Source organism: Apus apus, chromosome 5, assembly GCF_020740795.1.
Source record: "Apus apus isolate bApuApu2 chromosome 5, bApuApu2.pri.cur, whole genome shotgun sequence".
Classification (NCBI taxonomy): domain Eukaryota; kingdom Metazoa; phylum Chordata; class Aves; order Apodiformes; family Apodidae; genus Apus; species Apus apus.
In genome coordinates, this window is record NC_067286.1 from 47,589,591 (window position 1) to 47,616,310 (window position 26,720).

At 38.9% G+C, this 26,720-nt stretch overlaps 1 protein-coding gene and 1 long non-coding RNA gene across 3 annotated transcripts in view; one reads left to right on the top strand and one right to left on the bottom strand.

Annotated features, from left to right (window-relative positions):
• Positions 1 to 7,034: 7,034 nt before the first annotated feature.
• Positions 7,035 to 26,720, top strand: part of SPATA7 (spermatogenesis associated 7) — a 40,619-nt gene continuing 20,933 nt past the window's right edge. For both annotated transcript variants that reach the window (XM_051621777.1, XM_051621778.1), the window contains exons 1-4: positions 7,035 to 7,111; positions 16,957 to 17,037; positions 17,560 to 17,652; positions 19,192 to 19,239. In XM_051621777.1, the coding sequence (XP_051477737.1) occupies positions 7,072 to 7,111; positions 16,957 to 17,037; positions 17,560 to 17,652; positions 19,192 to 19,239 (262 nt within the window). In that variant the 5' untranslated portion in view covers positions 7,035 to 7,071. The remainder of the gene's footprint in view (positions 7,112 to 16,956; positions 17,038 to 17,559; positions 17,653 to 19,191; positions 19,240 to 26,720) is intronic.
• Positions 23,050 to 26,003, bottom strand: LOC127385735 (uncharacterized). The gene is made up of 3 exons (XR_007889732.1): positions 25,832 to 26,003; positions 24,882 to 25,061; positions 23,050 to 23,870 (listed from the first exon to the last, which is right to left on the bottom strand). It is a non-coding gene; the product is annotated as an uncharacterized LOC127385735 (long non-coding RNA).

Genomic DNA, 26,720 nt, shown 5'->3' on the forward strand with positions numbered 1-26,720 from the left:
AAGGTCTATTGCAACTATATTTAATTACAAAGGAAACTTTTTTGTGGCTGTTTGTGGTGAAATTTTCCAGAATGAATAATAATATTTCCATTCTGGCTTTAGGAATGATGTCATGAAAACCAAACATTTATTTTTGGCCTACTTTATCCTCTACCATGACACTCATTATTCATTAATCAGGGGTTAGCAAGAAAAGGCTCTTCTTAACAGTATTTTTTAATTCACACATAGAGGCAGGAGGAAATCCAGCTGTTGCAAACATTGAATACACAACAGTCTGGCAGCTCGTAGTATCTTTAAGGCTGGAGAGGCTGCCATGGGAACTGACAAGAGTAAACTGCTATAGCTATATGTTTCATTATTTTGGAGAAGCAAGTTTTCCGATCAGTAACACTACAGGAGGCACAACACAGCAAACAAGAGCTATATAACAGTAATATAATCCTTAAAACCTAGTGATCTCCAAAAGAAATGGCCACTGAAATCTTGAAATTAAAATTAAAATATCAGTACAAAAAAAAAAGGCAGTCTAGCTTTCTTTTCAACAAATGAAATGACCAATATTTTTTCTTATACACAAAGAAAAATCAGCAGAATTTACGTGGTTGAACTACTCCCATCCCTATTTGTACTTTGTAAATCAAGGATTTTTGCTACTGTCTTGACTTCTACTAAAAGAAGCAATTCTTCTTCAGCCATTTCCAAAGCAACAAGGAAAATATATCTCCATATCTCCAAATCTAAAGGCAATGGCCTTACAGAGAGCTTTTCATTCACCTCCATTTTGTTTTGATCATGAAATCTTTGATATGTGTCATCTTCCGTCTCAGATATTTCATCCCACCTAAAAATTGCTTATATTGTTAAGGCCAAGAAAACTGACACTGTTTAAAACCTGCATTAAGCTTTAATCAATCTTAAACTGATATCTCCTCAATACCTAGACTTAGAGATATGCTTAACAAACACCACTAAGAATCAAATTACTTCACCTCCAGTCAAATGAACAGAAATTCCTTCCCCATAACTTCTGCTGAGGATGAAAGAAACTGCTAATATATTTTATCTCATGGTATTAATGTCTAGCTTTCTGGATACTTACTGAAGAGTGTATTACCTTACTGTTGTCAGATGTCTCAGCAGATGTCTTTGCAGATGAAGGTGAGAACACTGGTCCTTGTCTATCAGACAGCATGAGCTTATGACATTTCACAACGCACTGAAGTTTGTCCAGAAAACCTTCCAGAGTTCCAAGAAAACTGCAAAAATGAAAAGATAATTGAATGAGGGAAAGGGACAGGACTATCAATGACAGAAGTTGCCAGTGAGAAGGAACAGATTATAATTTGGGAAGTATTTCTTATTACTTCAAATTTGTGTGGTACAGATTAGAATACAACTAGTATTAGGAGCACCAACTGCAAAGGCATGCATTGGAGGAGAAAGAAGAATTGTTATTATGAACAGTAGAAAACTCAGGAGAAAAGATACATAGATATATTAACTGAACATGAGAAGTCTTGGAAAATAAAATTCATATGAATCAGGTAAATGTTTCTAGCACAGATCTTACTGGAGCAAAGACAGACGTACTGGGGGAATGGGAATCCTAATTTCTGAAAAGTGAATAGAAAAGCATGACACTAATACTGGTACAACATTAACTGAGTATACACCGATCATTAATTTAAAGGTTTCTAGCCACCTAAGGAATTTACTTTTTGAGCAAACATTAAAAGAGGGCTGCAAGAATAAAAGCATACAACTTTTGAGACAGAGATTGAATAGCTTATGGAAGAGATGTATTTGATGAGGTTGTCTGCCACTAAAGGTGCCATTATAACACATAAGACTTCTCCCTATCCTAGTCCTATTTTCCTTTATTTCTACACTGTAGAACTGATTTGCTTACTCAGAGTAAATTCAACCACTTCTAGTCTTGTGTGAAATTGCCATTATGCTACGCTCTTAAAAAGCACAGATACTCATGTTTAATATTAAAATCACTGGCTCTTCTGGCTTCTATTACATTAGATTAGGGACAAATATTCCATGTTTAGCCTCATCAATACCATGTGCAGTTTTGATATTTACTATTCAAAGGATAGTAAAGATCATGTCATTTCTGTTTCCACTGATGGTAAGTACAGTGCAAAAAGACTCGTCCCAAAAATGCAGACAGGTGTCTGACACTAACTATAAGTGTCTCCATTTTTATGACCAACAATTAATCACATTAAGGTGATTTAGACTGCAGCCTACTCAGGAATTGGTGTACACCAGGTCACACAAGTCACTGACAAAGCTGAAAAGCTGAAAGCTGAAAATTCTGGGTATCCTGACTCTTGGGCCTGTGAGACATCCATCAAACTGAAGTCCCTTTCTTACATTATGCATGTAATGTGTTTATGGCAAGGTGTGTGGGGGGAAGGTTTTATACCAAATTTTAAACCAGTAAAATTCAGGTTCTGAACACGGATATTCCTGAAGTCTTATGATGTATCAACATCGAAAATTAGTAAGTAGCAGATGTTTTCCTTGGTATATAACTTTTAGCTGAAGGCAGTCCTAAACCATCCACAAAAAGTACTTATGATAATTCTTCCTAAGGTTTTTTTTACTATTATTCCATTAAAAAATTAATCTTAGAACATTTCATTGCAACACTTAAACTTCACACCCTCCATTTTGATTCATTTTTTTGCCCATCACTTTCTTCCACATACAGTTACAAGTGGTTAACATTACCAAAATGGCTATTACTTATGAAACAGAGCATGAAAAGGGTTTTCTCAATCTGTTTTCTTCATCTCCCAGTCTGCACAAACACAGAGGCAATGTCATTACAGTACCTTTTTAAGGCAAAATAAAACACTCAAACTCTTCCAGTTGGGAATTTCAGCCTATTTCTAGTAAAGTTTTACATCACATTCAAGCAGATACTGAAAATATATTAGAGTGGAAAATCAGAATACATTGTTACTGTCTTTTGTAGGCAGTTCTAAAGCTGTCCTGAGACTGCCTCTTCTTGACCTTGGCAAAGCTGAAAGAACTTTCTTCAGCACATAGGATCCCACTTGCTTGTGCATGTGCATGGGTTAATACACTGCTGGGCAAGCACAATGTGCCACACAAAATGTCACATTGACATTCTTCTGTCTGCCTGCATGTCTGGGTAGACATTGACAATCCATATCAGCCTAATCAGGAAGAGCTTCACAGGATTTAATGGAGTTGTATCATTTATATGTGTCTAAACTGAGTCCTGATTTTCTGATATTGAGAGAACTAATAAAAATATTTTCATCTTGTTTCTCATTAATTACTAGGAGTAAGCATTTCCATGTGGCACAATGGAATAATAGAATAATTTATGTTCAAAAAGACCCTTAAGATCATTGAGTCCTACTGTAAACCTAATGCTGTCTAGTCCACCATTAAATCACGTCCCTCAGCACCACATCTACATCTTTTAAATATCTTCAGGAATGGTGATCCAACCACCCTCTTGGGAACCCTGTTCAGGTGTTTAATAACCTTTTCAGTGAAGAAGTTTATACTAATTTCCAATCTAAATCTCCTTTGTCACAATTTGAGGCCATTTTCTTCTGTGCTATCACTTGTTACTAGGGAGAAAAGACCAACACTCACCTTGCTACAACATCCTTTCAGGTAGTTGTAGAGAGCATAAGATCTCCCCCCAGCCTCCTTTCCTCCAGGCTAAACAACCCCAGTCCCTCATCCACTTCTCGTAAGACTTCTGCTCTAAACCCCTCACCAGCTTTTTTAATAAAGCATTTCCTATGGTCTAGACAACAGAGTTACAACATTTACATAGTTTTTTCCTTTTAAAATTGCAATTACTCCATTAGTCATTGCAGTCTGCATTCTTTAATACCTATTAGTTCAAATAAAGTAATGAGAAAAGAACTCATGAAAAGGTCTCAGCAGTCAGCCCTAATAAAGGACAGTTTTTCACATACAAGCCTCCTGTATGCAAACTTTCATGGGAACAGTAGGTAAACAGAAAGTGACACAGTGTAAGGATATATATAAGCAGATCTTGAGTCACCCCAGTTACTAGGGTACATTACAGCCAAGAATAACATCTTATGCAATGTATAGAGGTTTGTTCCTTGCCACATTTAAAACTGCTCCTGTATCATAAAGATAGATGTATTACAAGACTCCGCGTAGATCTGAAGAGAAAGAAGAGTTGCACGGGATATGTCTGCACAGCAATTTCCTGAAGGGGCTTTGGTAATAGTTATTCATACTGCAGGGGAGACTTTTTCTTCTAAGCTGATGGAGGTTTAACACGGCATTCATAGAAAACTTACGTGATTATATACTCCTATAGTTCCCCTCATTCTCCTTATCACCTTACTTTATCACCTCTTACTTTAGGTTAGCTCTCTTATTGCATTTGAAATTTCAGGGTACTAAAAACTGCAGTTTTTAAGGCATGGGCCATCTCCTCTCAATTGTTTCTACATCGTCTTTCCCACTGCAGCCTTAGCTTCACAAAACTCTCTGACTACTGTTGCCATACAAACAATAAAAAAAAAACAACTAAATGTGTTGCCATATAGAAAGGGAAAGATTCTCCAACCCTGCCAGAACACATAACTTTCTATCATCTGGAATATTACAAAGATATTTCAAGACTGTATATAATTTTAAATAACACAAAGAACCATATGACCAATGAACATGAAGCAAACATGAGGTAGAAAAGAACCTACTATTCCTCATGGTAAAAGTATGCTTAAAAAAAAACATATTTCAGTAGTTATTAAGTCTTTTCTCCCCTCACACCAGCTGTCTGAGAGCTAATCTAATTGCTCAACACATGAATTTCCTAAGTAGGTAGAAAAAAAACCTGCTCAGACAGCCTGTTTAAATGCATTTAGAAAGCACTGGCTCCTCTGATCTTTCAGGGAAACATTTTTCTTTCCAGATAGCTGTAGAGGAACGAATTGCAAGGCTAATGGTCTGAATGCACCAGCTGGGGATTGCTGCAAGCCAGCAGCAGCCTGCTGTGAGCAGCAGTGAGGGACTGCGAACATGGGCACCGCGACCCACAGTCCGGTGTCAAACCAGCACTGAGAAAGGGCACTGATGCAAATAAAAACTCAAATAAGCCCAGGAGATTTATTTCCATCATAAAGTACACATATGATTAATTTAGAGCTTTTCTAATATACTGTGTGCATATGGTGTGCATATCTGGTTGTTGGAAGTTTTCTGCCTGCGTATGTAGACTTACTTTGATAGACAGCTGAAAGGAAAAGTAAGCATGAAAGAAAATCAGTGGCTTGAAATAACCAAAGACTCTCCAAAAAATGGCAGATTTGAATTTTCCAGTATGAATACAAACTAATTTTTCCAAGAAAGCCAAATCCTGCAAATGCAGAGTTCTGACCTTAGGAACAGATCTGTCCCAAGTAAGAAGCACGTGTTTAGGTCCTGTCAGCCACGTAGTCTTTTTCAGAGATCCCAGTCTCTGGGGTAAGTCTGGAAAAGCAAGTGGGCATCATGCGGGTATTCCCTTTTTTGTAACACTACCCTGGTCTTAAAATGCTGTTTTGTTGCTGAATGCTATTCACAGCAGCTAGGTGTCTACTTTGGATAATACACAGGGCAGAGGTAGTGGACAAGAAGGGTATAGTTGTGCGAGTCCATGTCAGGTAGGTACAGATGCTCATCCACGCTTGCAAATGTGACTTTCTTACCATATTCCTTCTGCTTTCATTCCCACACAGTGTAAGTGCAGTTTAAAACCATGTTCTGCTGTAATGCATTCCAAGGAAAAGGGGAAAATGCCCTGCTGAAAAAGGCAGCTGAATTTGTTCAGTGCTGTGCTTCTGCTTTTGGGAAACCGGCAAAAATGGGAAAGGACAAACCTAAAAGGTTTTGTCATGTTATTGCTTCTTCAACAATGGCAGGCCCTCTGCAGCGAGCTGTTATTTATTTCTGTACTTCTTTGGGTGGATCAAAGTCCAGGACTGATTCAATTTCTGTTAAAGCTTATTTTTATTTAGTACATGTTACAGGACTTAGTGTTTTAGCACATGGCCAAACATCTGGGATACTTTTTAATTACACTTAAAATATATATACTCTCCCAGACCAAAGGGAGCCAAAGGCCAGAGGACTGCAAGTCAGACCAATTAGAAACACAAAAAGCTTAGGTGTGTGTTGCCACCAGAGGTAAACATTTCAAGATGCTAGGGCTGCTGATTGAGAGGAAACTAGTGGAAATGGCTACATTCCCCCAGCGTTGCCTAGAAACCAGGAGCATAGTTAAGATATATTTCTAAAAACGCTCGCTTACATTTGGGTGTTTTAATTATCTACATGGTGGGAAACAGCATAGGAACAGTAGGGTGGAGACTATGGGAAATCCCTCATTTGGGGTGCACAGAACAGCCTGCTTATTGCAGACTGAGAAGTGAGGAACCTGAAATTCGGACAAAATAAGTATTTTAGAAGTAGAAAAATACTGCTTTTCCAGTTTACTTTTGTGGTTGATTTCTAAGGTGCCGTTTATTTTTAAAGACACTGAGAATTAATTTATTCAGCGTAACGCTCTAGGCTCTCGATTTATCGTCATTTGTTCCTCTGCAATTTGCCTTAAATCACTCTCTACCATCCATTACTCTTCGGCTTCCTGTCAAGTTATAAGCAAAAAGCTTAAAACAATTAGGACACCTTTCACTGACGGGGCAAAGGTTTCGCGGGGCTGCGATGCACATCTCGAAGCGCTATCTCGGGGCAGCGCCCGAGGGCAGAGGAGCTGCCCGCCGCCTCCTGCGCCTCCCCGCACGGCCAGCCCGGGCCGGGGCTGCGAGCGCGGCCACCCGTGCGGGCGAGGCCCGCAGGTCCGGGGCTGCTCCCCACCCAGGCCTCCCCGCCCGCTGCCGCGCTCTCAGGGCCCTGAGCGGGCGGGAGGCGGCCGAGGTGGGCGGTGGTGGGCCAGGCCCAGCGCCCCGCCCCGCCCCGCCCGCAGCGGGGGACGAGCCGCCGCAGCTGCCGGTCGGTGCCGCCCCGCCGGGCTCGGCCGGGAGCATGGGGCTGAGGACGGGGAGCGGCAGCAGGCAGAGCCCAGGTGCGGGGGTCTCGGTGGCGGCGCCGCGGGCGGTGCGCGAGCAGGCGGAGGGGCGGCCTGTCGGCGGGGCCGCCCGGCCTCCTCCGTCCCTGCCGGGCGCGGCGGTGCCGGGCGCGGCCTCCTCCCCGGCTCCCGCCCAGGGCTGGGGGCGGGCGGTGCCTCCCCTTCCCCGCCGGCGTGTGACTGCGGGTACGGCGGCGCGCCGGGCAGGGAGCGTGGCCGGGAGCCTGGGCCGGTGGTGCCGGGGCCTGCTTGAGGCGCTGTGGCTCTTGCAGTGGGCGCCGAGGAGGGCAGGGGACTCGCTCCTCTCGCCCTCGGGTGTCCCCACCGGGTGTGCCACCCTGTCTGAGACGCGTGGGGAGCTGGGCCCGGGCCGGGCTGTGGGGCAGCGCTGCTTTGCCGCCCGGGCGGCGGGGAAAAGAGCCACGGGCAGGCGGCTTGACAGCCCCTTTGTAACAGCCCGTGAGAGGTTACACGTGTAACCCCGGCAGGGTTCTCACTCCTCAAACGTAGCCTTACATCGTCCGGTTTCCAGCCATCATCACGGGTCTGCCTGTGTCTTCTAACGACATTTAGTGCTGCTGGAAGGAGTATTTCAGGCTTCCAGTATCAGCTGCTTCATTTCCAAGGGCCTGAATTTCTGTGCCGTTTGGAGTAAACTTGTTTCGTCTCCAAAGCTGGCGTTCATGGGTTATAGTGGATTTTACCCTGTATGTATGCCACTTCCATGGCGTTTGGGTGGAAGTCCAAGTTTTTTGGCCTGATGGGATTTTAATGCAAGTGAGGTTGAAGAAAAACGGCTCAAAAGCTTTTGAAGCTCTTACAGAATGATTCCTTAGTCAGATTTAACCAGCTGTGGGCTGCCGTTGTGCTCTCTTCCTGTGAGTAATCTTAGGGGCATTTTGTCACTCATGATAAAAACAGGCATAAACATGCAAAAACGTTTTAATGAGCCAACTCTGGCTCTTGGAAAATGCCTAAAATATTTTAAATATGAACTGGATGATATGCATAATATAAAACAATGGTAGGAATTACTCAAGGCTGCACTGTAGTTCAGAATCATACATGGCTGCATAAGGTGAGATCCTCTGAGATGTTATGCTTTCATGTTGCATCTCATGTTGCAGTAGTTGGAGATAGTGACTGATGTCACTCCAGAAGATGTCTCATGTCAAAGTAGAGTTTGAACATGAGTTCTAATACTACACAGGAATACGAAGTTCAGAGCAAAAACTAGTATCTTGTGAATCCAGTTTTTATGCCATCTTATGTAGTGTGAAGGCAATTTTCTTCCAAATTTATCCTTTTTCTGACTCTTCTAATTTTTTATTCTTGAAATATTTTTATAGGCAATCAGAAAGCATGCTGTTGACCATAAAATATGAATAAATAGAATGAAAGATCTGAATTTCATTCAAGTTGCAGCAAGCTTTGCGTGAATGACTCCTAGTTTTAAAAAGGAAAAAAAAAAGTTCAAAACTAGGAAAGAATGAATATGTGTCTTTTTACATGGGAATCTACTGCTTGTCTGCATAGGAGGTTATCACAGAGCCAGTGGTATCTGAATGGACAGCCCAATGTCTGGTTTCACAGACACATGGGAAGAATCCTTACAGGCAACAGGGATTAGCACAGGCAGAGATACTAATTCCTTGAAGTGAGCTAACCTAGAAATCTGCGTGCCTGAGCAAACTTGGCAGAGCAACCATTGGATTGCTTGCCGACAGCTTATGAAAGAGGCAGGACACATCATATTTGTGGCTTCCCTGTAAGTCAGTTGTATCCAGGTGTTATCTGTCCATAACATTAATACAGAAGGGGTGGGATACCCTGTTTCGTGTCTTGGAGTACTTTGTGCAGAGTTTCTTGTTCAGTCATGATCATAGCATTGTAAAGAAAGAACTAAAATTTTGTACTATTGTTTCAGTGTTTCTCTGTTGTCTAGTGACAATACTGGGCTAAAAAATACAGTAAATTGGATTGTATAGGATTTGCTTGTAGGTCTTTTCAAAGTTCAAATAAGGCTGAGATTTTTCCCCCCATAAAAATACTGAAAAATTAATCCTTTATGTTTTGCCTAAATCCAGGTATAAATCTCCAAGTTATTTACTCTTAATTTCCAGGAGTCAATTAATATAGTCACGGATTTGTAGTATGACCTCGAATAATCTGAATACTGTAAATGTTGTTTAAATTCAGTCCTCTGCATTGGGCAGTTGAATTCCGACAGCCAGTGATTAGCACAGGTTTGAATTAGCAATGAAATAATATGCTTATTGTTAACAAATTACACATACTTTTGTCACTTATATGTTACATTGATGGGGAATTCATCTTCAGTGCATGGAGGCTGCTCTCAGGTTTTGGTGTTTGCACAGGCTTCACAGATTCAAACTGAAAAGAAAATACTTTATATATTTACAGATAATACCATCTTACTTAGATTTTTCCTGCCTTGCGGAAAATCCTTGCACTAATCTCACTGGAGCTGGAAGGGTGTTAACACACATCTGTGACTTCTGAGCTGCTTTTTGTTTTCTTTGCATTCCTTCATTTGCCACTTGACTGAATGGGTTTTTAAACTCAAGCATTAGTTTGGTAATACCAGTTGAGTTTTTCAGAACCTGAAGCTGCCTTTGACCAGCAGAGAAGTTGAGAAACTATCTGTTTGTATCTTCAAAGAAGGAAGGGTGTTTAGTAGTTGTATCTGAAACAATAGTACAAAAAATGTGAAATTGGGAAATACTAATCACCATCCTTTTTACCAAATGCAAACGTTGGCTCAGCAAATAACTTAAGCCTATCCTTAATTTGGCCATTAGTCAAATAGCCAGTTAAGTGAGTTTTATTCACTTATTGTGACTAATCCCATCTTCATTTATCAAATAATTTAAATTTTTAATAGGACTTACGTACCTGGTAGGTCCCATTTCATTGAAGATTTCTTGTGTGCTTCAAGTAAAATATGTGCTAACGTAAACAGGATTCAAATCATTAGCCCCACTAGCTACCCCACTCCAGATTAGGCCCAGCAACTTTCTCTGAAGCACCATGGATCAAGGTTTCTATGCTCTTCAGTCTGGGTGAAGCCAGATGCACATTAAAGTGTTGTTAATATATTTTCTGCCAGAAATATGAGAAAGTAGAATTTGATAACACTAACAGGGGGGATATCTTCTTTTAAGTACAGATTTTACTAACAAAGGAGATTTTTTTTTTTTTTTTTTAACTACAGATAGAAGAAACTAGTGTGTGTATACATTTAGACATATAAAAATATTTTATCTGTTGGTCAGTTTGACACTAGGTTTTGAAATACCTTCAAAATGCATGTTGATGGGACAGCATAATGTTGGGTTTCTTGTAGCAGTAGAAGCCAGCACGTACGTTAGTCTGTAGACATGAGCTAGTGTTCTAGAACCCTTGAATAAGAGCATAATTTCACAGGAGAATTGTTGCAGCTCATGATAGCTCCCGGGTTACTCTGGGCTGTCTTGTACAGGCACACGTCTCAGGTTGGGAACCTATGAAGCCAGAAATTTCTAAGCTGTGATATGAGTAGTGGTAGTTGCACATATGTCAGTTAGAAGTAGAAATGGTAATTCTGGAACACTATCCCTCGTACACCCTTCTAGAAAATCAGAAACAGTTGGTGCCACTGCTAACTCTAGAGGTGCTGCTCAAGGAGATGACAATGGTACTGACTTCTGCCTGCAATTTGTATCACCAGATGTGCTGCTGACATGCATAGCTGTTTGTTTCTGCTTTTGGAGTGTGAACAGAGGAATAGCCTACATCTAAAAATGGTTGTGTGAAGCCAGTAGTTACTGAAATTGTGACATTTTTCAATGATTACTTCATCAAATATGACCCAATTAGCATATTTTAAGGCTACTGTACACAGCTATTTAATTAGATTTCTTAAATTTATAAGAGGAGGGTTTGACTCAAGTGAAATATAATTTTGGTTGCATGGTTTTAATTGATGCAGAATACTGTTACATTATCAGTTGTAAAGGACTGAGACACCTAACTCTTAGACATTAAGATGAGGTGTAAAGAAGAGCTTTTGTGTAATCCAGCATAGTAAGTATATAAATAGCACCCATCTAATTAGTGGCTTAGAAGATTACATATGGTGCGTATGTCAGGGATTGATACGCTGTATCACTTTCATCTTGCCTCTGACACAAATGATCCCATGCAAAACTCAGATGGAACATTTGGGACTTTATTTCAAAATCTGGGTATTTAGCTTCATTGGGCTTTATTCGTCAAGTTTTGCTTAGGAAAATTTAGAAAATAATGGGTATGTTTTTTTCCTCTGTTGGATTCTGCCATTTCTTGACAAATCTTAAATGTGATTCTGTTAAAGCTGGCTCCACTTCTAAGACTTTATACTTGCAGAATTGATAAGAACTTTGTTATCAATGAAATAAAAAATGCATTCACTAGGCTTCTGTTTTATGGTCACAAACAGGAAAAAAAAATACAGGTGTGATTATGAAGTGATCTTGCCCCACTGTCTACATTCAGTAACCAAATAAATCTAAAGCCGTATATGAGGGTCTCCTGTGATTGCATAGGAGCTGCAGAAAAGCAGTGGACACTTGCCATGTTTTAACTTCTTATCCTAAAGAAACAGTTTGTAAGTGGGTCACTGCTCCCTGTGACCTCTTCGTCTTTGCAATCCTGCATCTATTAGCCAACTTCACCCATTTGTGACTAAGAATTTGGAGTCTTGGTACAAATGTCAGTGGCTGGGTAAGAGAAAACCCAACAAATTAATATACATTTTTGTAGAGAAGGTCATTCAGTTCTGTGTTCATTCACAGATGTGCAACTGGAGGATAAGAACTAGTCAGCCAAGGATAAGCAACCAGAGAAGCTTAAACTATAGATGAGCAGTTACAACACCTATAGCATCAGCCATAGCTGAGCAAGGAGGGGAATGACCGCAGGTACAGAAAAGGCAGTGAACTGGGGAAACTGAGAGGAGTTTAGGGAGTGTGGTAGGAAGATATAAGCTGCATCAGTAGGAAAGCAGACATCATAAGTAATACTACTGATAGAACACCCTATTACTAGGGTTTTTTAAAGTGTATTATCATGCTAATATAAAAGTAAAATAATTAAAAGTATAAAAAATAGTTGATTACTTAAAAATCTAGTGTGGATTTTCATAACTGGGTTAACCTCTTAATGTACTTTGAGACAGCACTCTTTCCTCTGCATATTTCTGTGTTGTATTCATATTCACAACAGTTTATGTAAGATAAAGAGTTCATGGATACTTTGATTTAAAAATTCTTACAGTACCAAAAAGAGAGGAATGTGTATTTCAGGTCCTAATTTTATTCCTTTAAATATGACCTTTTCAGATGCGTTAGATTATATGCTTGAAAGAGTTTTCATCACTGCTCCTCAGTCTTTTAGGATTTCACAGAGATAATTTAAAGCACTTCTGTTCCTTCCTTGACATGTGTACAGCATCGGTGCTGTAGTGTTCTGTCAGTGTGTACAGAGTTAGAAGAGTGAATTCATAGCAGGAAGTCAGCTGAAAAGATCACTAGTCAGTGATTGAGTGTCCTTGACTTGTTTTAAATTCTGCATGCAGTTATTAACAAAAGTTATTAACAAAAAGTTTGCAACCATTGCAGAGACCTAAAAACTGCATGCAGTTGCCTGAATTACCCACTTGGACAGAGGTGTCTTGTTAACTGATTTTGGTTTAAAGCATCGACGTATTGGGGAAGAAGAAAGGGAGCTGGCTGTGGAAGGTGGAAGAGGCAGCAACACCAAACCTTTATTAATTAGTCTAGTAACTAGAGTGCTTGCAAATCATTTGTCAACTTGGGTTGAGTGTCCTTATCAGCCTCTGTGAGATTAAATCACCACATCTCATGTAATTCTGGTCCATTAGAGACCTAGTATGTCCTACATTTCCAGCTGAGAGGAAGCCACTGTGTAGCTAGGAATGCAACAGTCCTGGAACAGCCAATAAAACAAGCCACAAAAGCATTGGTGTCTAGGCAGAGTGATGAGCATATCCCCCTGGGACAGCTGAGGACACCTGAGGTCTAAATCCACTTGAGGCTGAGAGTTGTTTGAACCCAAGATGAAGTCTGAGAGCTGCTGTTTGGAAAATATGTTTGAATGTCTCTACACAGTAGAGTCTCTGACATGAGAGTCAGCGAGTAGAAGCAAGCACTGTGGGGTACCATGAGAAGACCATAGGAAGCCTTCATGCCAAGTTCTGCTGTTTATGGAAATATGTTTGGGTTAGAGTGTTCTGTTCTTCAATTGAAGCTATAATAAAATACATTATTCTCCAGGATAGGACCCTTAGAATGCAACTAGGTATTAAAAATCATCGTTCAGCATAAACTTTTGCCCAGCAAGGAAATATTCTAAATGGCAAGAAAATGTCTTTTGTTAATGGCATGAAAACTTTCAACAGGCCCAGCTGCCAGTGAGGCTGCAACCCTGATATTCCAAGGGTATCGTAAAATCAAAGCAGTCAGAAACACTTATTCAAGGCCCTCCACTTCCCGGAAAGTGGATCAGTATTGTAATGGCATAGGTATCCTAGGGGGGTTCAGAGATACCTGTGAAAGCACTGAGCATTGCTGTTATCCTGCAGATAGCCAGAGTTGGGTTGCAAATCCAGCTGATTGGACTGGGGACTTTTCCTTGTTGGCACAAAAGTGATAGTATGTAGGAGGACCTGAGGTTTGGGAACATAGCTGAGGGGACATGAGCACCTTCATAAAGACCATGACTTGACAAATGGTGTGTTTCCAGTGCCTTGGGGATTTCTGCCAATTGGGGATTTCTGTGTGGATTGGGGGTGATTTATGTGCTGTCCACATGTCCATAATCAAAATAAAGGAGACGGACGTATTTTAATTTCTCTTTCCTAGCCCTTTCTGGCAGTTTTTCTTGACTATGAAATGAAGATGCTGGATAGGTGGGGGCTTATTCCCCCCCGCCAAATGTGATACAGATCAGTTGTAAAGAAACCGGTAAACAGGAGGTTTTTTCGATAGTGTTTCTCCGTGTGCCATCTGCTGGTGATGCAAAGCAAGTGGACGTTTCAGAATAGTCTGTTTTTCCTTTAAGGCTGAACTGATAGATCTACAGCTGAAGACAGTAAGAGCAGCGAGTTTCTGAGCGTCTCTGATCATCTTTAACTCAAGGCAAAGGCGTTTAGTTTACCTGAAGGGAATTTACTGTATTTTTAACAATGTCTCTGCTTTTCTGAGATGCCCATGCTTACCTCTCTATGATTCTGTCACATAAAAATCAGTTGGAGGTAGTCTTAGAAGCATTTATCTAACAAAATATCTCTCCTTTTGGAATTATAACTTAGCTCTGAAAGACAGGTAACACTGGAATATTTAGCTTATTTTGATCAACTGTGAATGAAACCTTTCTGATTCTCAAGTATCTGCTGTAATCTAGATTTCTAGAGTATACTCTTTTTAATCATTAAGACAAACTTTTATCTACTAAAATATAATCTGATATTCAAGTCTTCCCAGAGACTTTTACACTTGAGCATTGTAAGTTTAGGAAGTAATGAGGTTCAGGGTGGGGATCCAGCATGACACTGAATACTTTTCATATGTATTAGTGTATGGTAGAGAAATATATTACTTGAGAAAGAAGGCCGTTATTAACAAAAGTTTGCAACCATTGCAGAGACCTAATTCTAAACCTAATAACTTCTTCCTGAACTTATGTTTGGAATTTTAATATTCAAAACCATAATTTAGCATTTTTTGTCCCTATGTTTTTTTTAAATCACAAATAGATACTAGGAACAATTGTACCACGAGGGGAGTTTAAAATGAGCCATTTGGCATTGATACAGATGAGCAGCAATGCTGTTTTTTGGTTTTAAAGAAAACAGTATAAAGATAAAACAATTGCAGGACAGCATTGAAAAAATCGACAGTAGCATTTTATATTTATTTATTTTTTTCCCCTTTCCAACTGCTGGTCTGTCAACTTCAGAGCAAAGAGGAGTGGGAGCACTGTTATTGCAGACACTGCCTCTAATACTGTAAACCTGTAGAAGCCTGTACTGTATAAAGGCTGGCTTTTTAAAGTGTGAAATCCTCATACTAACTAAAAATTGACTTGATACTTGTTGTTTCATAAGAGTGAAGGTTGAGTTTATTGATGCTGATTTAGTGTAATTTCACAACAGGGTCCCAGGTCAGTACTCTGCAAATTTCTACATATGCTAGTGGTTTTCATTTTATGTATTTTCTCAAGACACATTTTTTTGCTCCCCCAGCTAATTGTAGTAAGTTGAAGTGTATAAAGCCTTCTTATAAGGCCTTTGGGGAAATTATGTTAAAACATTATCAAAAGAATTCTTTGTTTTGCTGCGATCTCTACTAATTAGTAGTCCGAAACTGTTAGCCATCTTGTGCAACACGCTGTTGCACTTGAAGTAGAGTTATAGACTGTATTAGATACACACATAATTGCAGTAGTGCTCTAACAGTCATTATCTAACAGTGGGAAATAGGAAAAAAAAAATGGAAAGCTGGGCCAGCAGGAGGCAAGAAGCCAGGACAGCTAGAACTAAGGGGCTATTAACATGTGTGGCATGGTTTTTGCACCCCGCCGCCCCCCAGTCTGTTTGTAATTCTGTCTGCCCTTGTCAACCCAGCCGAAGGCCACTGGGAAGAGCTTCCCACTCAGTCTTGGGCAGGTCCAGCACGCTGCTTCGTCTGGTCAAGGGTAGGAATTTGGCAGTGGCCAGTAAGTGCAGAGCAACAGCATTACTGCTCCAGAGCTGTCATGCCTCCAATTGCTAGGAAACACTTTTGTGGCAATTGCAGACTCTCAAGTTGACAGATGAGAAGTAGGATGTGAATGGGAAGACCATATGGACTTTGAGAGTAAGAATACATTTGTAGAAATTGGGTGCATGGTTTTATAATAGATGTTAAGTAAGTGTGGTATAATTGTTAAAAGAATCTTGTTTTGCTTGACATTTTAAACAGGCTCTTGGAAACCTTAAGGGAATTCTTTGTATACACTAGTATTTGTAGTAGTAGGATATATCCTGTTAAAATGTGCTCAAAAAACGGTGCAGATTCTTAATTAATCCAGGTGCAGATTTGTAAATTGTAGGTTGTGTAACACAGCAGTTGTGAGCCTGACAGTACAGCATTTATTTCCAAGGAGGAGATGTAGAGCTTTTGATTCACATTCCTTCATTTTGTCAGCATCTGTACTTGTTTGTAGAGTTCCCAGTCTACCCAACTGCCAGAAAATTGAATGGCAAATTGAATTCCTCATACATTAACAATAGATGTTTGAAATAGTGTGTTCTCACTGATGGTATGATTTTCACACAAGCAGTTCCTTCAATCTATCAAACTTGCAATTTAGTACAGTACTAACCACAAACGTCTATGTACGAAACATTTTTCACATTAGTCATTTGACATAATAAGAAAATTTGATCAATAAAACTTTAAAATAAGTGGGAGATTAGCTTAGGTACAAAACTGTTGCTGTATCTCTGTGCCATTTATTGACCAATGTAAAGTTCAGACTGAAGTGATCTAATGATTTCTTCTGCTGTTCAGCTCCCCAGTCCAGTGAAAGAACCATGGTATCTTGGTGTTTAGATTAAGTTCCTTAACTACACTGTTTGGCTTCAGTAATAGTATAACATTTAAATGTATTTTTTTTCTCTGTGAAAAAGGTCTGCTACAGTGATTTGTGAGTTCTTTGAAACAAGATTCTCTGCTTTGTGTGTCAAAATAAGCATTTTCTTTTTTCTAACATTTGTTTTATTTGACACTTTCTTAAAGTGAGTGAATACCCAGCTGTTGGCATTCCCATATGTGGTCCAGCAAGTCCATTTAAAGGACACTTGAGTACTAAGAGTAATGGTAAGTAACACATGTGCTTTCATCAGAAGCTTGACATGGTTCCTGTAATGTAAATTCATTTGGTTTCTTATTAAAATGTTTTTATAATTAAAACCTTTGCATTGAGCTCAATTGATGAAGTTTAATAGCACTTCAGTTAAGTATGTTTAACCCGTGAAGTTAAACACATTCCTTTAGAGTCAGTATTTTATGTGGGTGAGGGTATGTTTCTGTGCCATGCTTCCACCTCAGGAACTGCTTTCAAAAGAATGGAGTAACAGGAAGTTTCCATGCTGACATTTTCATAGTCCAGCTTCAGCCAATTCTGTAGCTATTTATTGAGTTAATGGCTCAGGGAAACTGCACAAAGGAGACAGGATGATCTCATGTGATAGTAGCTGCTAAAGAAAAATGATGGCCATTGAGCAAAGCAGTTAAGCACAAAGTAATTTTAAGTTTGTGGCTTTGAATTACAGTTAATCACTGTTTAAAATTTTAGTATTCTTGTGTCTGCCTTTATAATGTTTAATTTTAATCTTGCAGCTTTCTGCATTGACTCGTCCCGAAGTCTAACTAGCCAGTACCTGATCAGAGATCACATGGTGTTTCATTATAACAAAATCCTTTCAGCCAAAGGTAAAAATGTGCATATATGAATGAACTTTCTACACCCAGATTTAGCTCATTCTTTCACAATAGGCTTATATCAAGAGGGGATGAATTGGATTGTAGGCAGTGTAGTTTTATTCCTGTTTCATACCCAAGCTGATGCCAGCAAGGCGATATGGCTGCTACTTAAAAGACTATTGTATTATTGCAATGGGAAGTTTTGCATGAAAACATTTTCCTTAAGTGCTACCAAAGATGCTACTGTAATTTTAGGGTACTTTGTGCTGTATTCTCTTCATTCTGCTTTTGATGAAATAATGAATTATGAAATAATACAATGAACTGATAGACAAAATAGCAAGCATACAGAATTTATTTTAGGAATGAATGCAGAACATTTTCAGTTAAATTCAGACCACTGTGTCTTTTTTTTTTTTTATTTAAAAATGTTTATTATCTTTTGTTCATATTTCAATCAATGGCACTAGATAGTTTTAGGGACTTTGAAAATTGCCCCATGTGTTTCCAAATGAGAAGGCTGTGTTACTAATCAGTATTATTGAGCATGAAATATGTTTTTTATTGCATATTTTAATATTAAAGAGTACTTATATTTATCAAAGTACAAATATTATGAAATCTGGGACTTGAAAGCCTATTAAACTTTTATGTGTTTGTATGTTTCTTAATTATGGTGAGATCCTGATAAAAAAATTTACAGATTTAGAAATGTGTGTTTACTATGGACTGACAGTAGCCTGCTGTAAGTGCTATAATTGAAAACAAGCTGTAATACAATAAAATTGGATTTTTTCAGAGGTATATAAGCAGTATTAAGTACTGCATTTAAAAAGCTAATATCATGCACAGAGCTAAGAAAAGTCTGTAGATGGTTGTCTATGTTGTTTACAGTTCACAGCCTGTTTTCATTATTCATGATATAAAATTGGCTCAGGGATCTCAGTCCTAGACATATTAATGCTAGGGCTTGGCAGGATGTCCTGAGTGTTTAAATTAAATGTGTAAAAGTTTGCATAATATCAGTTATGAGAGAAATGTTTTTTTAACGTCTCCCAAAGCACTGTACACTCTTTTTTTTAGGTGTTTTCAGAAGCAGAGTTTAGGAGGTGGTTCTACAGATTCTCTTCATTATCCCTCCTTTTCTTAATGTCTGCTTTAAGGAGAGGTACACTGGGGCTTCAGATTCTGCCAGAGTCTGTGCTCACAAATATACTGTCTCCTGTCCACCGTGTAACATACTCAGCATTCTCAGGTGTGTGGTTACATGCCATCAGCACAAAGTGTGTAGAAACCTGTTGTAAGGAATCTTCATTTAATTTATGATTCTTCCTTCAAATATATATTTTACTCTAACATCTTTATCTCAAAAATTCTCTGGCTGTGTTCATTTCAATCTAATACTTTAAATACACAGTAACTATCATGTTTTAAAATAGAGAAAAATTGCTGGGTTCTAATTTAATTAGTCTTTGTCCTGTGTTGTTTTATTACGACTTTTTTCTAGCCACCACAAATACTCACATACATGCTTTTTCTTATTTTCAGCAGCTATAGACTGCTCAGTGCCCAAAAGTAGGTTGGCCAGCATCAAATGTAAGTATTTGTGATACCTTAATTCTGCAAAACCTTCTGTAAACTTAACAAAAGAGATAGAGCAATAGAAGATTAGCAGTACAATGTAACCCTTAATAAGGCATTAATGTCTCTGCTAAAAAGCTCTAGCTATTTATAAGAATATTCACTGACTTTAGTGCTAGTGAGATGGACCTGGTCTGTTAGTGATTAGTTCTGGTTAGGATCACAATTAATTTTGCTTAGGATTCTTTTCATCCACACAGTTAATGGAGCATGTAAGGAGAATTTCAGCATTTTCTCTCTCCTTCCTTCTGATACAATGTGAGCTTGAGCTTGAACTTTCAAGAAAGAAAAGTTACTAGTGCACACTGAAGAGGAATTTTGGGAATGTGGGCAACTGAGCACTGGGACTGAAACTTGTTCAGTTTCACATAGAACAGAGCCCATTATGAGCTCAAAGCCCCACAGCCTGGCTTAAACTGCAGATACTTTTTCTGGGAGGTGTCTCATTTCTTAACACCATTTAAAGATACCGGTGCTGTAGCCTTACATCATTGTGTTCACTAAAGAGCTGCCTTTCAGATCATTGACTTATGGAATACTAAATTAAGTGTATTAGTTAAAGGGAATAAATTGCAGCTGTTGAAATCACAGAATCACAGAATTTTAGGGGTTGGAAGGGACCCTTCCAGAGCCCCTGCCAGAGCAGGACCTAAAGAAAAACAAAAAGCTAGAGCAGATCACTCAGAAAGCCATCCAGACAGGTCTTGAAAGTCTCCAGAGAAGGATACTCCACAACCTCTCTGGGGACCCTGTTCCAGTGCTCTGTAACCCTCACAGTAAAGAAGTTCTTCCTCATGTAGAGGTGGAACTTCCTGTGCTCAAGTTTGAATCCATTGCCAAAGTATATTTCTGTTATCTATCCATTTTTTTAACTAATGCAAATTGAGAACGTTCTTTTTTCTCCATTTCAATGTATAGTTACAACTGCTGAGATACTGGAAAAAATTATAGTATTATTTTAGGATTGAATGAAAAATCCTCTGAGGACAAAATACTTTGTGGTTAGTCTCAAATCCAATCAAACCAGAGCGATACTGTGTTGTAAAATGATCAGAGTAACTAGAGCTGATAGAGAAAATCAGTCATGCTTTCGGCAGAAAGATTAAATTTAATTAGAATTTTTTTCAGTACATCTGCATAATGAGTGGAGACTGGATTAAGCAACTGGTTGCACCAGAATCAAAGATGCTGTATGTGGGCTTACCTTTTCTTGTTTTCAAAAGGTGCAGCACAAGTAGCAACAGTATTGCAGACATATCTACAGTCTGCAGATTGCAGTAGGAATTTTAGATCACCTGTTTGTAAGCGTAATCTGAAAAAAGTTTTCCTTTTTATCATCCAAATCTACCAATATTTTCTTTGAAACAAGCATGAAGATACAGAGTTGGTGTAAGAAGAAAATGTACACGTACGTGTTTGTGTAATAAAACCCTCATGTATCTTTTATTTCTGTTAGAATCTTTCTTAGATTAGAATCACAGAATGGTTTGGGTTGGAAGGGACCACAAAAATCACCAGATTCCAACCACCCTGCCATGGGCAGGGACACCTCCCAGTAGGCCAGGTTGTTCAAAGCTCCATCCAACCTGGCCTTGAACACTTTCAGGGAGGCGACATCAACAACCTCCCTGGGCAACCTGTTCCAGTGCCTAACCACCCTCATTATGAAGAATTTCTTCCTAATATCTAATCTAAATCAACCCTATTTCAGTTTGAAACTTTTACCCCTCATCATATTACGACACGCCCTTGTAAAAATTCCTCCTGCAGCTTTCCTGTAGGCCCCCTCCAATTACTGAAGGGCCACTATAAGGACTCCCAGGAGACTTCACTTCTCCAGGCTGAACAACCCGAGCGCTCTCAGCCTGTCTTAGTAGGAGAGGTGCTCCAGCCCCGTGATCATCTTTGTGGCCCTCCTCTGGACTTGCACCAAGAGCTCCATGTTGTTCTTACGTTGGTGATGCCAGAACTGGACAGAGCACTGTAGGTGGGGTCTCACAAGAGCAGAGGGGAAGAATTATGTTCCCTAATTAGCAATTATTATTCCATACCTTTTCAGATCTAGGGTCTTTTTCAACACCAACAAATGCACATTTATTTTAGAGTCTGCTGTCCAAATAAAATGCTTCTGAGCTGATACCTTGGGTTTTTCACACCAGAATGAGTTTCCCTGAATAATGAGCTCATTTTGGGAGACAGTGACAGTGCCTTAACCTTAACAGAGAATTGTCATGACACTAGCAGGTGTGCTCTGTAGTGAGGAAATGTCCATTTCAGATAGCAAGGCTTTGAGCAATATGTTTCTCTTTCAGTTCATCTTACTCAGACTGGTGTTTGACTATGTAACTCTGTCCTGGTCACAGACAGAACATTAATCTCCTTTAGATGGTGTGATGGAAATGTTTCATCTTTGTTGCTGCTTTTGTTTTACCCATCTATTTGATAAAATTGGTACACTAAATCTCTCTAAATTGCTCTTCCTCTTGTTTTCAAACTGAGCCAGAAAAAGTGCTGCTGTGTTTTATCTTATTAGAACATGCATACAACCAAGACAGCCCTTAAAGATGTTCACAAAGGAAAAAAAAAATCCACCTTATAGCTACAGAAAAAAACAAAGGAAAAAAAAAATCCACCTTATAGCTACAGAAAAAAACAAAAGAAAAAAAAAGCCTTTGATTACATAAGATTCCTCAGTTTACCTACTGTTACTCTAGCCTGAGACTTGGAAGTGCTAATTGTTACTTAGTTTAAATTTATTTTATTCCCAAAATAGAGCTAGCTCATAAAGTGAAGGTGAGCATCATAGCTCAAAGACTGGGATTCTAGTCAGTAGCACAGGATTAATTTAGAAGAAATGGTAGACTTCTCAGTCTCCCAGAGGTAAGTATCCAGTGTGGTTAGAGCTTTTTATGCTAAGATTTAGCGAAGTTAAAAAATATAGATTGTTGCCTGATGTTTTACACTGAGAGGAACTGTGCAATTATAAAGTGATTATGAATCTGCAGTTTTAAAAAAAAATCTGTTTATCAAAACAGTAAGTCATGTTCCACTTTTTTCCCTAAAAATTTTTTCTCAAGACAGCATTATGTCTCTGCCTCAGTTTTCAGGTTTTATTTTGTGATGTGCTTCACATTCTCTAATAAAAATGAGAGTGCCAAGTGAAAGACAGAAAGCAAAGTAACAAAGCAAAGTTACATCAACGGTATCTTCTTTTTAGAATATTCCTCAGCATAATGTTTTTACTTTGTAATGCTGAAAAATATTCCAAATTACATTTTCATCTTACATTGTCTGGATAAAATGCTAGAAACACTTATTTTTCTTTTAGTAGAAGGTTCCCATAGTTTTGTTTCTGCAAGAGTGAGAGGTATTTCATCTGATTTCACTGCAATTTAGCTCTTGTCCCAGACACAAGGCTAGATGTTATATAGCTTGCCTGCTGGCTCTGTTTACCATTTCAGAAGAGGGGTCTGTCTCCAATAGTGATGAGAGACACTAGTTCATAGATTTCCTGCTTAGTGGTTTCTCTTCAACAGCTCAGTCTGTATGCATTGTCATTTCCCCTAAATTTTTGGAAGCTCAGCTTCTGTCATGTACCTGCTTTCATGTATTTGCAGAAATGTTGGTTGTAAGGGACCTTCCTGGGTCATTTAAGTCTTCCTTGAGCTCAGGGTAGGACTCTTAACACTACATCAGTCAGCCAAGTCTTGGAAACCTCCAGAGATGGAGATTCTGCAACCTGAGTAACCTGTTCCAATGCCGCAATCTCTACGTAGCTAAAAGATTTTTTCCAGATGTCAAATTCAAACACTGGCAGGATTAAAACTGAATTTACTTGAAAGCATTTATTCTGGTAATTCTGTTTGGATTTTGGATTGTGGAATATAAGGGTTTAGGTGCCATAGTTGAAATTGTTGTTTCGAGATGGTCAATGGCAAAAGTGTCTCAACTGCAACAGATCCAGGATTTTAGTATATCTGTTTTTATCAGACTCTTAAGATTATCCTTTCTTAGTAAAAATCTTTGAAGATTAATATCTATACTCAGTGTTCTCATGTAGCTGATCTATTTTTTAACCTGCTTTTTTCATATGTTTTGTCACCTGACTGAGATAACTTTATAAACAGAGAAACTCTGCCACACAGGCTGAAATTTGTGCAGAGTTAGCAAAAGGATAATTCCATGGGGAAAATCTACTTTCAAATTCTTCATTATTAGTTGCTCTGCCTTCAAGATATTTAAGGTTAAGACTACTCAGGCATCCCTTGTCCAGTATCTGCACTATTTCTGTAAACTCCAGATGTTTAGAATTAAGTTTAAAATTATTTTTATTTCTTTCATACTTAAAATTAGAGTGGTAGGGTTTTTTTCCTACTATTTTATGCATTGTTCATCAAGAACTATGGATTTCTTTAATACTGCAACCAAGTGTTAACATATTCAGGGTGTTAAGCTCAGTGCAAGGTGTCATTTGTAGTGTCTTTGGCGATCCACTGGAGAAGAGTTCTTCTTCCTCTGGTTTTTATGAAACAGATTATGGGTAGATGACAACCAGTAGCTCAGGCAGGAAGAGTATTGAAAATGTACTGAGGAATAAAGGGAGAAGGATATTTAGAATATTTTCAAAACACTTCATTTTTTTCTTGCTGGAAATGGGACACACAGTTTGTCTACGCACAGTTGCAACATCAACATGATTGAGTATCGAGGGACTCTCTATAGTCAAGGGGTTTACAGCTTTATTCTTCCAGTAGTTCTGTGCCTGTAATTGCCTTAACTGAAACATACTATTATTTTTTTCTTCTTGTGTTCCTTGCCTTATTACTTGTTACAACCCAAATAAGGTTTCCATTCCCCATCTATTTCAAAAGAGATTTTGGAAGGGGGTAATTTCTCAGTTTGAAATGCTGATTTATTAATAGCATAGAGTTACAAAACAGAATTCCTGCAGATAGTGTTAAAAAATATCCCCCAAAAATGTGCTTCATGTACTGCTAAAATAGCAGGTGAGTATTTCCCTTTGGGGTTGTTGCCATGAATCAGTCATTAGTGTTTAAGAATTAAACATGATACTGTAGTTGGCATTCTCCCTGGGCAACTGAATGTGTTCTGTCCTTAAAGTGGATTTAGTTTCCACTGTTCTTTTCCTGGTATCTTAGTTGGCAGCAAAGTAGGCGAGCTGCCATGCCACAGGGCTAGCAGTGAGCATGCTCTTGTGTATTAGATCAGCCTTATTGACTTAAAATAGTTGTTAAAATGTGAAGCTTCTTGAAATGTGAAACTTCTATGTTCAGAATTAGTCCAAGCATGTTGATTGATACCAGTGGCCATTAGAAGTCTGTGGTCGTGGAATTTGTGCCAGAAAACTTGACAAAAGCTATGCCAAGTAAGACAGCTGCTGCTACACATGCCTGGTTTCTAACAGTACTAACTTTTCAACCCATATGTTTAGAGGTTTTTCCACAGGGCGTATTGAGAGTACAGCCTGAACTAGTGATTAGTGATTAGTGCGCTTGGGAATGCAGGTCTCTTTGATACCAAAGGAGGAGGGGAGAGGGAGTTAGAAGGAAAAGAACATATTCTGAGAAGTTACCCACCACTAATCTATTTTAGCCTGTTGGAACTTGCATCCTTGGCGTGAGCGGAGTGTGAGAGATGGGGAGAGACAGCAATTCAGACTGATCCGTAATGTTCTTCTATTCTTCTAAAGCAAACTTTCACAGAATCTCCCCATCTTTGATTCTTGTCTGTTGAGTCTTGTCCTTAAATACGCATTTCTGAAAATGAAAGTTGTAAGCAACTAATGTAAGTTCTTTGAAGTCAAACACTCAGCTGATCCTAATGTATGTTTTCAGAGTTCAAGTACATCTTTGGAAAAAATGTTCTAGTATACTTCTCAAGTCTTAAATTTTGTAGATCAGGAAAACCCACTTTGTAAAAAAATCTTTATGAACCTGTACTTTTCACTGTAGTAATTTTACATTATTTTTGCAGAAGTTACTTACTTTGAAGTTTCTTCTACAGATAGGTTTTCTTCTATATGGGAAGTAAGTAATTTTAGATATGTATTCAGTATATCAGAAATAAATTTTTCAGTTTGTAGTTATGAAAAGGCATTAGATCATCTAGTCTGATACCACGACTAAAAAAGTTCATATATTTGTGCTAATGTGCAACTCAACAACCTTATTAAATACGGTAAATAAAGCACAAAAACGAGAAATACATGCAGCCTTAATCTATAAAGGTCAAGAAATAGAGAAAACTTAATTTTCTTCTGTAGTTGTTTCAGTAATTGAATTTAGTCAGCTTTACCATGTGTACACTGCGGGGGTTGTTGTTTTTATACTATTTTCCACTATTACTGAGGATCACAAAATAGCTGTAGTATACCAGAGAGCAGTTATTTTCAGCATAATCTCAGTAAAATATGTCTAAACTGTCTTTGGGGGCTGCCCCAGTGGTACCCTGAGACAAAATCCAGTGTCTAAGCCCACCTGGAAGCCAGATGGACCTCTTTCTAGGGTACATGAATTGGAAGGGTTACCTGAGTAGGCTCAGAAGTTTTCTTTGTCATCAGTTTCACAATTTCCATGTAGTAGGCTGTGAACAGGCTGCTGAATTCCTTATATATCCAACAGATGTATCTACAAGATGTTTTTTGGATGAGGACCCCGTATGAGAACCAGAGGTGGATGTTTTTGGGATAATACTGTGCTTCTGGCCTCTCCTGAAATAACACTGAAGGCTTCATGTCTCACTGTTAGGCTTTATTTTCAAGCTTTAGCACTGGCCACATTTTGCCATTAGTAGCTTTGCCAAGCAGGATCACATTTCTGAAGTACATACCCTGATACAAACATTACTTTTGGTTTGGTACAACCAAGGCTGTAGTATCAAGCCCTTAATATATCCTTTGTCAGCCTTTTTCAGTGTGATTCCTCCCTTATTTGATGAAACAGTGCTACTGATAATAGATGTGAAGGAGGACTGCAGAATTGTCTCTTAGAGTCAGAAAAGCTAAAAATTCTGTGTTAAGAAATTTAGACTTATGAGAAACCCAGACTTTACACCCAATGGCAAAACTCGATTTTCATTTTATGAGATATCACCCCAGGTGCTTAAATCATGGTGTATTGAGGATTTGTGTGGAGCTAGGAAGCCAATAGTTAAAATTCTTACAGAAAGAAGAGTTTGGTTGCAGAAGTAATAGCACCAACTGATATGCTAAACATGTTAATTATGGTCACTGCAGGCACTTCAAGCCCAGCAGAAATGAAGCCAAAGTTTGCATTGTTTATCAGAGACAATTCGTAAGGGAAATAATAACCAGAAATGTGCTACTGCAAAAATAGCTGATTAAAAAACACAACAGAAATACTCAGTCTTGGACAAGTCTTCTGGATACGTTGCTCTGTAGGCTGAACTCAGTTTAA